General features: G+C 38.5%; 1 protein-coding gene across 1 annotated transcript in view; it reads left to right on the plus strand.

Annotated features, from left to right (window-relative positions):
• Nucleotides 1–12,447, plus strand: part of LOC124795128 (ATP synthase mitochondrial F1 complex assembly factor 2) — a 37,061-nt gene extending 24,614 nt beyond the window's left edge. The window contains exons 4-6 of the mRNA XM_047258992.1: nt 276–453; nt 11,779–11,894; nt 12,046–12,447. Coding sequence (XP_047114948.1) covers nt 276–453; nt 11,779–11,894; nt 12,046–12,177 — 426 coding nt within the window. The 3' untranslated portion in view covers nt 12,178–12,447. The remainder of the gene's footprint in view (nt 1–275; nt 454–11,778; nt 11,895–12,045) is intronic.
• The last annotated feature ends 405 nt before the right edge of the window (nt 12,448–12,852 follow it).

Genomic DNA, 12,852 nt, shown 5'->3' on the forward strand with positions numbered 1-12,852 from the left:
CCACTCTCTCTGCCTCATGCCCGGCCTCTCTCTCCCCTCTCTTTCTCCTCCTGAATCCCATAATTCACTTCTTTCATGTTTAGAGTCATATGATACAACTTCCATGCTGTCATCAGAAGGGATGTGGTGATTAGTGCACTTACGAGAAATTACTGTAGGTTGGCACATATATAAATACAAGGAACAAAATCTTTTCAGAAGAAAGTTTATAAATAAATGTTAAAGTAAAAAAAAAGCATGATGTTGTGACTGTAAATAGTAATGCTAACTTTCAGGAAGAAGAACTATGTGCATTGCAAGAACGAGAATGGGGACCAATCCTGAAGTGGTTTCGTCAGCGTTACGATGTTGAGGTAGAAGAATCAAAGGATATAACTGGCCCCACAGTTAGCCTCAAATCAAAACAAAAAATTATCTCTCATCTTCTGTCGTACAATATGTGGGCTGTACATGGTATGTGCGAGAAGTGTTAATGTAAATTTAATATAGAAATAGTTTATTCTCTTGCTAACAAGCAACTAGTGGTTATTTGTTGTTGTTCTATCATATGAATGTTGATTTTGTAACTTCTGAGTCACACTGAAGTGGTTTCAGTTTGACTTTTTTAATACATGTAGGGCAGATACTGAGTTTCATTTCTCCAGAATTATTACTTTTGATCCGTAGTAGTTATCTAATATGAGCAGTAAAGAAAACTTTTAAAAGACATTTTGAGTGACGCGAAGATTTGTGAGTTAATGATTTTCAGAAGGCTCCAGTGACCAGAATAACAGTTAAAATAGTATCATCTCATACTGTTCCTTTATTCTTGTTCAAAAATGTAAAATTTTGCACTTAAAAAAAAAGTATCCTATGACTATAATATCAATGAGTTACTGTTGGAATCAGCCAGCTCATACAAACATAGTCCACGCAGAATGCCATGGCCAGTAGATGCACAGACGGAAGGACACGCGTCAGGAGATCAGTAGTGTAGCGGCTGCGGGCAGATGCTGTAGGGAAAATGCCGAGCACTGGAGGGAAAGTGCCGTTCTAAACTAAAGCCTACAGACACATTTTTGGTAAATATTAAGTGGGGGCCCTTCACACCTACACTTGCATAGTGACCATTCAAAAAAATCTGTCAGCTCTTCTTTGGTTAGTATCTACAAAGAATTCTGCCGAAAACGCAGCAGTTTATTTTTGCCTGGTTTGTTAACCATTTGTAACTTTCAGGGAAGTGTCACGAGTGGGGAATTTTGAGTAAAACCTACACATTTCTCTTGTTGCCATGTTAGAATCTGCTTCTTTTGCCAAAACTCAGTGGAGTTTACACATCCTCACCTCATGAGCATGTTGTGTAGACTCAGTTGTCAGAGAACTCTGAAACAGTGGTTTATCAAGTGAGGAACTGAGGGAAATTAAGGTCAGCATCTTATGGAAAAATAAATGTGTAATGACTTCACTTTTGGTGTTCAAAACCCATAGCATTTCTCATTTTGCCAACTATTGATGCCCCTTAAAAATTTTCACCAAAAAAGTCCGTGGTTATTGGAATAACATGGTAAATAAAGTTTTTCATAATAACCATACGGCAAAATACTCCTGTGTGTGTGTTATCATTTGCCAAAATCTCATTCCAATATCTCAAACTGTTTATGAAATATGAGGAATGTCGTGAATATTTCACTCTTGCTTTATCACTGGTGCAGTGTGATTGCAAATGAGTACACTATGTCAGATCAATTTTATCAAGATTGTTGATAGATAGAGACCCCAAGTCTAAAGAAAAGTTCAATATGTTAACTATATTTCATACACAACAACGCATTATATAATATTCACCAAATGCAAAATCATAGCGCCCCTGTTTTTCATTGCAAACTTTCTCAAATTTTGCACAGTGTCTTACTTCCTCATAAACATCACAATAACTATGACCATTAACGAAATGGTGGGCATATCAGAATGAAACTTCCATATAAAGCAACAAGTAAAGCGCAAATGATTTATTTTGCTGAATAGTTTCTGTAAAATCGTTTGAGAAAGATTACAGGATGTGCGCGTTGATTCTGTTGTCACTGACCGGCCCAAAGATGGAAAACGCTTGCCGGCCTCCTCTTCTGAACAAACAAATGAACTTGCCCAGTGCTTTGCATGAAAACTGGTCACTATGCATTAGCCACTGTATCCTGTGTGACCTGTGCCTGTGTGTAATACTTTGTAGAGACATGAACTGGATTGATCACATAGGTTCACTCGTGGGTAAAGCCGGTGGTAGACTTCAGTTTATTTATACTGGGGGAGTGGAATCATCTACAAAGGAGATTGCTTACAAATCACTCGTGCAACCGTTTCTAGAACATTGGTGAAGTGTGTGGGATCTGTACCAGATAGGACTAACAATGGACACTGAACGTGTACAGAAAAGGGCAGCATGAATGTCACTGGTTTATTTAATCCAGGGGACAGTGTCACAGAGATACTGAAAGAACCAAACTGGAAGATTCTTGAAGATAGACGTAAACTATGCTGAGAAAGTCTATTAACAAAGTTTCAAGAGCTGGCTTTAAATGATTACTCTAGAAATGTACTACAACCCTCTATGCATTGCTCACGTAGTGATTCTGAGGGTAAGATAAGAATTATTACTGCAAGCACATAGGCATTCAAACAATCATTCTTCCCTCGCTCCTTACGTGAATGGAATAGAAAGAAACCCTAATAAATGGTACAATGGTACATACCCTCTGGCATGCACCTCTTGGTGATTTGCAGAGTATTGAAGTAGATGTAGATGTAAATATCATTTCAATGATTGGGGGGCGGAAAAAAAAGTGGTTATGCTACATCTGTCAACTTACAACCAAGTCATTATCTTTCGACTTAAGTTAGCCCCCAGGCTATGCTACCGATCAGTCTGTTACAATAAACTTCATTCACAAAACAGAAAAATAATGTTTAATAAATACTGAAATTAACTTTCTCAGTGTTCTGTGGTATTGCCAGAAACATATATGCATGATGTTATGTATTGTGCTGGGACAGAATGATTTCACATGTTTTGGTGATGTAATCTTTTAGGGTTTGTTTCACTCTATTGAAACAGCACGAGACAAATAAAATATGGGGAAAGGAACACACAAACACTAGTACCACTCTGTATGTAATGTGTCTCTTGTGTATCTGTGCAGACAGTCGAGTACTTTGTACAGCATGTTCAGGAGGTGGCAGCAAACATCATCTGTCAGCCCAGAGACAATAGCAGAGTGCTGGAGCCAGAGACCATAATGCACCAGCTGGCCACTAGGAAAATGACTGACAGCTATATGTTACTCATTGATGACTATTGAGGAATAATGGTGGTGTTGTCATAATTTTGACTACGAAATGATTGAGCTGTGATTTCATGCCCGAGGAAAGTGCAGTTACTGTTCGGGAGCAGTGAGAGACAAGAGGAACTAATTTGTATGTAGAGGATCAGAAGGATCAGACATTTAGTTCCTATTTGTTTGCTAACTTGAGATGATGCAGTTCGCTATCGATATTAATTAATCAAATGGCACATAGATTTATTGTGTAGGTGGGAAGTTTCTGCCATTTTAGAAGTATGACAGAAAGTGTCTCTACTTCAGTGAAAGATTGCAGTAACAAGTATAGGACTAGACATCAAAGATTGGAAATAATTTTATTGTACTCCTTGATTTATTTTGTGGGATTATTGTAGTGACACATTTTTCAATTGGCTGAGAGTGGCTTTGTTTTGTATGTGTAATGCAGTTACAAATTTCGTGAGGATTATGAATTGTGGATCGAAGAAGTATTGTTTGACTTCACTGATCAAACTAAAGCTATTTGAGTGTGGTTCTGGTTATGGTGTATTTGTAGCATGCCTATAAAGTAGGTGCTATGATTAATTGTAAAAGTTCACAAAGGTATTCTCTCAGCCTTAGAGTGACAGCCGTGATGTAATGGATGGATCTGTTATTTGGGGTGATATGTGAGCAGGATTCTGTGGACATTGAATTACTTTATTGTCAAGTGGACTTCTCGATTTTTGTAGAGATTTGAAGATTGTTACTGTGTGTGTGTGTGTGTGTGTGTGTGTGTGTGTGTGTGTGTATTTGTTTGTTTACCACTGCAACCATTATTTCTGTAGTTAATAGTGATGAGTGACATTTTCACTGAGGTTATGTTAGTGGGATCCTGGAACACTAACGCCTGAAGCGACTGGGAATTTTGCAATATATGTTGTAAATTGCATTAAAAATTGGTGGTAGCACCTAGGAGTGTCTTTTTTCCCCCTCCACATTACTTCATTTCGCTTAGAGTGGGGATTTAGATCTGTTTGTCTCTTGATCACTTGTTGGCATTTGTCTCTGTGCATAGTTAGTAAAGAGAAGGAACTAAATTTTTACTTTGTTTAAAAGTCAAAAAAATGCATTTCATTCAGCTTCTTTCTATCTATAGCCCTACACTTTGTTGTACACCTGTTATGCTGTAATCTCTGTTAGCAGTTTCAACTGATGACAATGTAATAATAAAAATGGAGTGACCCGAGGTTAAAATATATAACAAAAAAATTGCATGTTGGACACTGAGTCACCCTATGGTGATAGACATAGTCATTCTGTGATTTAAATTCTTTCTTGTATTATATGCTGTGAGAGTAATGTTTGTATGAAGTCACTTATCCTGTTCTGGGATTGGCTGACAGAAGCAGACTGAGCAGGTACAAAGTTGATTTACACATTTGTGAAGCGAAGTGCCATATTTAGTGGTTTTTGTGTGCTGAAAAACTGCAGTTTGTCTGATGCTTCACAATGAAGATCTCTCCAAAACATCTCATTTTTGTTACTGTTTGCCATGAAAAATGTCAAGAAATGTGATGTCAGCAAATATGTGCGTTACTTGAATGGTTTGTTGGAAGTATGGTATTTTCATCTGTTGTCACATACAGTTAGGAACAGAAAAAAATCATTTAAACGATAACTCGACGAATAACGCGAATTTGGTAGTTTTAAGGAAGTAATGTGAATTCAGCGGTTTTTAAGAAAGTAATGCAAAATTGGCATTTCTGAAAAACATTTCTCTGTGACCTCATAGAAGTGTCGTAAATCTAATGATGGCAGTTTGATGTAGGAAACGGCCAAAGTTGCAAAATTCAGTTACTTTTGTTTAATTGATGACCGGTTTCATGTATCAGAAGATTCATTATTGCCATTCTGTAAGAAATTTCAATCATTTAATATAAATATTTAAGTCGGTGAGAAAAATTGTCGAGTGTCAAAAATATGAGGTTCATTCAAATGAAACCTGGTCAGTGTGTCTACCTTTGCCTTACACGTAGGGTGGCACCCGTGGTGCGGTTATGGTGGCGCCATCTATTGGTAGAGAAACTGACACGTGCACAATATTTGGTGTTGCATGTTGCCAGTGTAGTTTCACGCTGAAGAGAATGTGGTCACCCAAGTTATTGTCCACTACCGAACGTACAGGTGAGTAAGCAGGAACAACGAGGAGTGATTTGATTTTTGGCAGTGGAGGAAGTTGGAGGCCGTGAAATGTATCAATGGATGAAGGCTGTGTACAGTGAGTACAGTCTCAGTTCTTAAAGTGTTGGGTGGAATGGTGCAAAAAGATTCCCTGAGGGGTGCAAGTCACTAGAAGACGATGCTCGTTGTGGACAGGCTCATTGTGTCATCACACCAGAAATGGTTGTGGAAGTGAATGCTTTAGTCTTGGACAACAGCAGAATCACCATGGATGAGATCCATCGGTTATTGGCTATTAGCGTGAGCACCACCCACACCATAATGCATCAACACTTGAACTTTCGAAAAATCTGTGCGCAGTGAGTTCCCCACAAACTGACTGCTGAACAGCGCAAACTTGATTGGCGCTGTCTTTGAGTCATCTGCAATGTTACCATGAGGAGGAATACAGTTTGTCGCGTATTGTCACAGGTGACGAAACATGGTGTCACCATTTTGAATCGGAAAGCAAGCATCAGAGCAAGCAGTGGAAACATGCGACTTCACCACCTCCAAAGAAATCAAAGGCCGTGCACACCAGTTCTGGTAAGGTCATGATGTCCTCCTTTTTTTTTTTACCACAAGGGCCCACTGCTTGTCGAGTTTCTGGAACAGGGAACCACCATCAATGCCCAGAGTTATCAAGCTACTTTACAGACCCTTAGACGAACCATCAAATCGAAATGCCAAGGCATGTTGTCCAATGGCGTTATCCTCCTGCATTATAATGCCCACCCACACATGGCCAATGGGGTGAAGATCACATTGCAGCAGTTTCGGTGGAACACCCACCGTACAGTCCCAACCTTTCACTGTGTGACTTTCATGTGTTTGGACCTCTAAATAAGCTATTCATGGACATCAATTTGCAATGGATGATGAAGTGTGTGACTGGATCCAGGCCTGGGCTTGACAGCAGCCTACTAGCTTCTTCAAGGATGGAATCGACCAGCTAGTGTTGCAATGGTATAAATGTGCCACCAGTTTTGGTGACTTTGTGGGAATATGTACTGTGTATAACTACTTTTTTGAGTTGATAAAATTGTTACCGTTACTTTACACTAGTGATTGGGTTTCGTTTGAATGCCCCTTATAGATTGTGGACCTGAAAAAGGAGAGTTCTGTATATTTTTTAATCTGCTGATACATCATTAATAAATAATTTTTTTCTGCAGTATTTAAAATATATGTATCACTCCACACCATTCTGACCAAGCACAGCAATAGTATACAAATGTTAAAAATTGAAATAATAGTCTCTGTTGCAGATACTTTATTGATGACGTGTTTCACGCTTCTAGCGCATCTTCTGGTCATTCTTGAGCTGCGGAGTCCAGCTTATGTGGTCACCAGAGCTCAAGATCGATATGAACATGTGCAAAACATTTCATCGATAAAATATCTGCAACAAATTGTTATTTTCATTTTTACCTTTGGTATTTGTTTTTAAATAATTATTTGTGTTACATTTTTTTGTTAAAATAATTTTTCTTTACACTTGTCTCGTGTTTGCCCCTCCCTGTCTTAGTAGTAGTTCCATTTTCAACATGTTGTTGTTGCTATGATGGTCTTTAGTCCTGAGACTGGTTTGATGCAGCTCTCCATTCTAGTCTACCCTGTGCAATCTGCTTTATCTCCCAGTATGTACTGCAGCCTTACATCCTTCTGAATCTGCTGAGTGTATTCATCTCTTGGTCTCCCTCTACGATTTTTACCCTCCATGCTGCCCTCCAATACTAAATTGGTGATCCCTTGATGCTTCAGAACATGTCCTGCCAACCGATCCCTTCATCTAATCAAGTTGTGCCACAAACTCCTCTTCTCCCCAATTCTATTCAATACCTTCTCATTAGTTATGTGATCTACCCATCTAATCTTCAGCATTCTTCTGTAGCACCACATTTTGAAAGCTTTTATTCTTTTCTTGTCCAAACTATTTATTGTCCATGTTTCACTTCCGTACATGGCTACACTCCATACAAATACTTTCAGAAACTACTTCCTGACTCTTAAATCTATACTCGATGTTAACAAATTTCTCTTCTCCTGAAACGCTTTTCTTGCCATTGCCAGTCTGCATTTTATATCCTCTCTACTTTGACCATCATCAGTTATTTTGCTCCCCAAATAGCAAAACTCCTTTACTACTTAAGTGTCTCATTTCCTAATCTAATTCCCTCAGCATCACCCAACTTAATTCGACTACATTCCATTATCCTCGTTTTGCTTTTGTTGATGTTCATCTTATATCCTCCTTTCAAGATACTGTCCATTGCGTTCAACTGCTCTTCCAAGTCCTTTGCTGTCTCCGAGAGAATTACAATGTCATCAGCGAACATTAAAGTTTTTATTTCTTCTCCATGGATTTTAATAATTACTCCGAATTTTTCTTTTGTTTCCTTTACTGCTTGCTCAATATAGAGATTGAATAACATCGGGGAGAGGCTACAACCCTGTCTCACTCCCTTCCCAACCACTGCTTCCCTTTCATGTCCCTCGACTCTTATAACTGCCGTCTGCTTTGTGCACAAATTGTAAATAGCCATTTGCTCCCTGTATTTTACTCCTGCCACATTCAGAATTTGAAAGAGAACAAACCAGTCAGTATTGTCAAAAGCTTTCTCTAAGTCTACAAATGCTAGAAATGTAGATTTGCCTTTTCTTAATCTAGCTTCTAAGATAAGTCGTAGGGTCAGTATTGTCTCACATGTTCCAATATTTCTACGGAATCCAAATTTATCTTCCCCGAGGTTGGCTTCTACCAGTTTTTCCATTCATCTGTAAAGAATTCTCATTAGTATTTTACAGCTGTGACTTATTAAACTGATAGTTCAGTAGTTTTCACATGTCAACACCTGCTTTCTTTGGAATTGGAATTATTATATTCTTCTTGAAGTCTGAGGGTATTTCTCCTGTCTCATACATTTGGCCCACTAGATGGTAGAGTTTTGTCAGTACTGGCTCTCCCAAGGCTGTCAGTAATTCTAATGGAATGTTGTCTATTCCCGGGGCTTTGTTTCGACTTACGTCTTTCAGTGCTCTGTCAAACTCTTCACGCAGTATCATATCTCCCATTTCATCTTCATCTACATCCTCTTCCATTTCCATAATATTGCCCTCCAGTACATTGCCCTTGTATAGACCCTCTATATACTCCTTCCACCGTTTTGCTTTCCCTTCTTTGCTTAGAACTGGGTTTCCATCTGAACTCTTGATATTCATACAAGTGGTTCTCTTTTCTTCAAAGGTCTCTTTAATTTTCCTGTAAGCGGTATCTATCTTACCCCTAGTGAGATAAGCCTGTACATCCTTACATTTGTCCTCTAGCCATCCCTGCTTAGCCATTTTGCACTTCCTGTCGATCTCATTTATGAGACGTTTGTATTCCTTTTTGCCTGTTTCATTTACTGCATTTGTATATTTTCTCTTTTCATCAATTAAATTCAGTATCTCTTCTGTTACCCAAGAACTTCTATTAGCCTCGTCTTTTTACCTACTTGATCCTCTGCTGCCTTCACTATTTCATCCCTCAAAGCTACCCATTCTTCTTCTACTGTATTTCTTCCTCCCATTCCTGTCAGTCGTTCTTATGCTCTCCCGGAAACTCTGTACAACCTCAGGTTCTGTCAGTTTATCCAGGTCCCATCTCCTTAAATTCCCACCTTTTTTCAGTTTCTTCAGTTTTAATCTACAGTTCATAACCAATAGATTGTGGTCAGAGTCCACATCTGCCCCTGGAAATGTCTTACAATTTAAAACCTGGGTCCTAAATCTCTGTCTTACCATTATATAATCGATCTGAAACCCGTCAGTATCTCCAGGCTTCTTCCATGTATACAACCTTCTTTTATGATTCTTGAACCAAGTGTTAGCTATGATTAAGTTATGCTCTGTGCAAAATTCTACCAGGCGGCTTCCTCTTTCATTTCTTAGCCCCAATCCATATTCACCTACTGCGTTTCCTTCTCTCCCTTTTCCTACTCTCGAATTCCAGTCACCCATTACTATTAAATTTTCATCTCCCTTCACTATCTGAATAATTTCTTTTATCTCATCATACATTTCATCAATTTCTTTGTCATCTGCAGAGCTAGTTGGCATATAAACTTGTACTGCTGTAGTAGGCGTGGGCTTCATGTCTATCTTGGCCACAATAAGGCGTTCACTATGCTGTTTGTAGTAGCTTACCTGCACACCTATTTTTCATTCATTATTAAACCTACTCCTGCATTACCCCTATTTGATTTTGTATTTATAACCCTGTATTCACCTGACCAGAAGTCTCGTTCCTTCTGCCACCGAACGTTACTAATTCCCACTATATCTAACTTTAACCTATCCATTTCCCTTTTTAAATTTTCTAGCCTACCTACCCGATTAAGGGATCTGACATTCCACACTCCGATCCGTAGAACACCAGTTTTCTTTCTCCTGGTAACAACATCCTCATGAGTAGTCCCCGCCCGGAGATCCGAATGGGGGACTGTTTTACCTCCGGAATATTTTACCCGAGAGAACGCCATCATCATTTATCCATACAGTAAAGCTGCATGCCCTCGGGAAAAATTACAGCTGTAGTTTCCCCTTGCTTTCAGCTCTTCGCAGTACCAGCACACAAAGGCCGTTTTGGTTAGTGTTACAAGGCCAGATCAGTCAATCATCCAGACTGTTGCCCCTGCAACTACTGCAAAGGCTGCCGCCCCTCTTCAGGAACCACGCGTTTGTCTGACCTCTGAACAGATATCCCTCCGTTGTGGTTGCACCTACAGTATTGCTATCTGTATCTCTGAGGCACGCAAGCCTCCCCACCAACAGCAAGGTCTATGGTTCATGGGGGAAGGGGGATTTTCAACATAGCATTGAAAAATGGTTAAATAAGACAAAAATAGATAACTGGTAATAGGAAAAGCATGCCAGAAAATAACACCAAAAAGTGCAAAACATAGCAGCGATTTTGGCCATAAAATAACACTGACTTTTTCCTGACCCTACATATAGTGCATCATGCCATTACATGGAAAATGAACTGTCATTTTAAAGGTTTATGCATACCTTAGCTAGAAGTCGAGATCCAATTTCAACGCTAAATAGCTATCCACTACCAATATTAGTAAACTGCAGGCCTCTGATTTACGACATTTCCATGGGGAATACCCAAATATCTTTGACATTCTGTAAAACTAGTAGTTTCACATTGGGTGTTAAAAATTGCCAATTTCACATTATTTTTTGTGTTTCTGTTTATGCAAGACTCTCATGTCCCGTAAGTAGGTACTTTTTAGAGACAACTATGTGAAGGCAAATTTCAACCCAGACAGTACACAACCATTTTCTGGACTAGAATCTGGATCAGTGGCTTCAGGTTCTCAAGTGCAGGACTTTCTGATGCCTGGTGATCAACATAGAAGAGTGAAGAGAAGGCCAAAGTACCAATGCACAGCTCAGAAAAGCATTACCATGGCTTCTCCTTGAGATGATCAATCATGTTTTGAAACGGTATTATGTAGGGATAACAGACACCTCTCATTGCCGTTATAAGATGAGTAATTTGAGGGCTTTGTAATATAAGGACAGAATTCTCCAGCCTGTTGTCCAGCCTGTTGTCCAGCCCAACAGTCAACATTTTTGTAGTGGGGCCATCTTCCAAAATGATCATGCATGAGCACATGATGCATACCTCAGAAGCACCTCCCTCATGAAGCAGTTATGAACTAAACAGAATGATATGTGGTATCAATTGATACAAACCTAATTAAGTATTCTTGAAACAAGAAGAAATTGTTCAATGTGTGCTCACACACTTGATCACTTCAAGGAAGGCCACCTTGAAAGAGTGGGAAAGGATTGCTTAGCAATTTCTCAACCATCTTGTTGGCAGGATGCCAGGAAGTATCTGAGAATGTTAAAATGCATGAGAAGGAATAGCATGGTGTTTAATGTTACCCGCGTATGTGAACACATGCAAAACTTGAAAACTTGCACTTTAGAATAGTGTTGTTTAAAATAGCTGTGTCTTCCGTCAGTCAGATCTTTCCTGTCTGATATTGTAGATATTATCTTGCTTATGTGATGATGGAAGGTATTGTAACATCATAAAAATTACAGAAAATTTGGTCTTAGCCAGCCAAATTTTGAGGAATGTTGCACATAACTTAACAGAAGTTTAATTTAAGACTGGTTTTCATTTTCATGTGGCATTGTTTATCTGACTTCTAATTATTGGCTTTCCTTTATCATAATTTTTGTTTATGTACTGTTTTTGCAGGATTTGCTTTTGGTGTTGAAACAGTCAAGTCACTTATATTAACATTGTGCTGTGTTGACCGTTATATTTCTGTAGAGAAAGCTGTTTTACTATCAAGATTGGAAGAAGAATTTCAGGTATTATTACAATGTAAATTTTTTTGTATATTGTGTCTCGAAAAATTATAGAAATGTTTCATGTTACATTCATTTCTGCCTTCTATTTGGCATTATGTGTGTCCAGTTTGTAATTAATTATTAGTAATTATTTTATTTGATACCCCCCTAGACCGGTCACTGGGGAAGAGTGGAATGGGCGCATGACCTGAACCAACAACAAACACAGGCTCGATTAGCTGCTGCCGTGCTGTTCATTCATTTAAACTCTTCGAGTGCATTCATCAGTACAAAAGGACTTTGAATTTTGCATATAGTGATTACAGGCAGTTCACCTCTCTGAACTGTTTTTAGAGGTTTTCTTTTCTGTTTTTCCATGCTGAAGAAATTATTGTGTAAATTTAAATGCGTAAATTAAGTATTAAATTTTGTACTCAATTTGAAACTAATTTTTTTTGTCATGTATTTCACTGCTCCAATGCGTACTGCGTGGACACTGACTGTGATAAGTAATGCCGTCATGGCCATTATGCCATAATGAGTGAGAATAATTAAATAAATGAAGTGTATAATATTCCCTTGTATTACTTTCTACTTAACTATTCATGAAAAAGCAGAACCATTGTTGTCAGCAGGCACACACATAAAGAAAGAACACTTGCTAGCTTTTGGAGTACTCAGTTTCAGAACTAGAGTACAAATACACACAAAAAATGCACTAATATGCACATTGTGGGCATTCATGTGAATGTGTTTTGTGTGTGCATTTCTACTCTAGCCCAAAAAGGGATTACTTCAAAAACTAACAAGTTTTTTTCTTTTTCTGAGTGCCTGTCAGCAACTCAAAGCCTCTCTGTTTTTCAATGAGTGGTCTCCTTTAATCCAAAAGTATTTACATTCTGTCAGAACTTTTCTACAAAAGTTTCACTTAAATACCTAGATTTCTCAACATGCTCATCCTAATAAGTACTTTTTTAAA

This window comes from Schistocerca piceifrons, chromosome 4, assembly GCF_021461385.2.
Source record: "Schistocerca piceifrons isolate TAMUIC-IGC-003096 chromosome 4, iqSchPice1.1, whole genome shotgun sequence".
NCBI lineage: Eukaryota > Metazoa > Arthropoda > Insecta > Orthoptera > Acrididae > Schistocerca > Schistocerca piceifrons.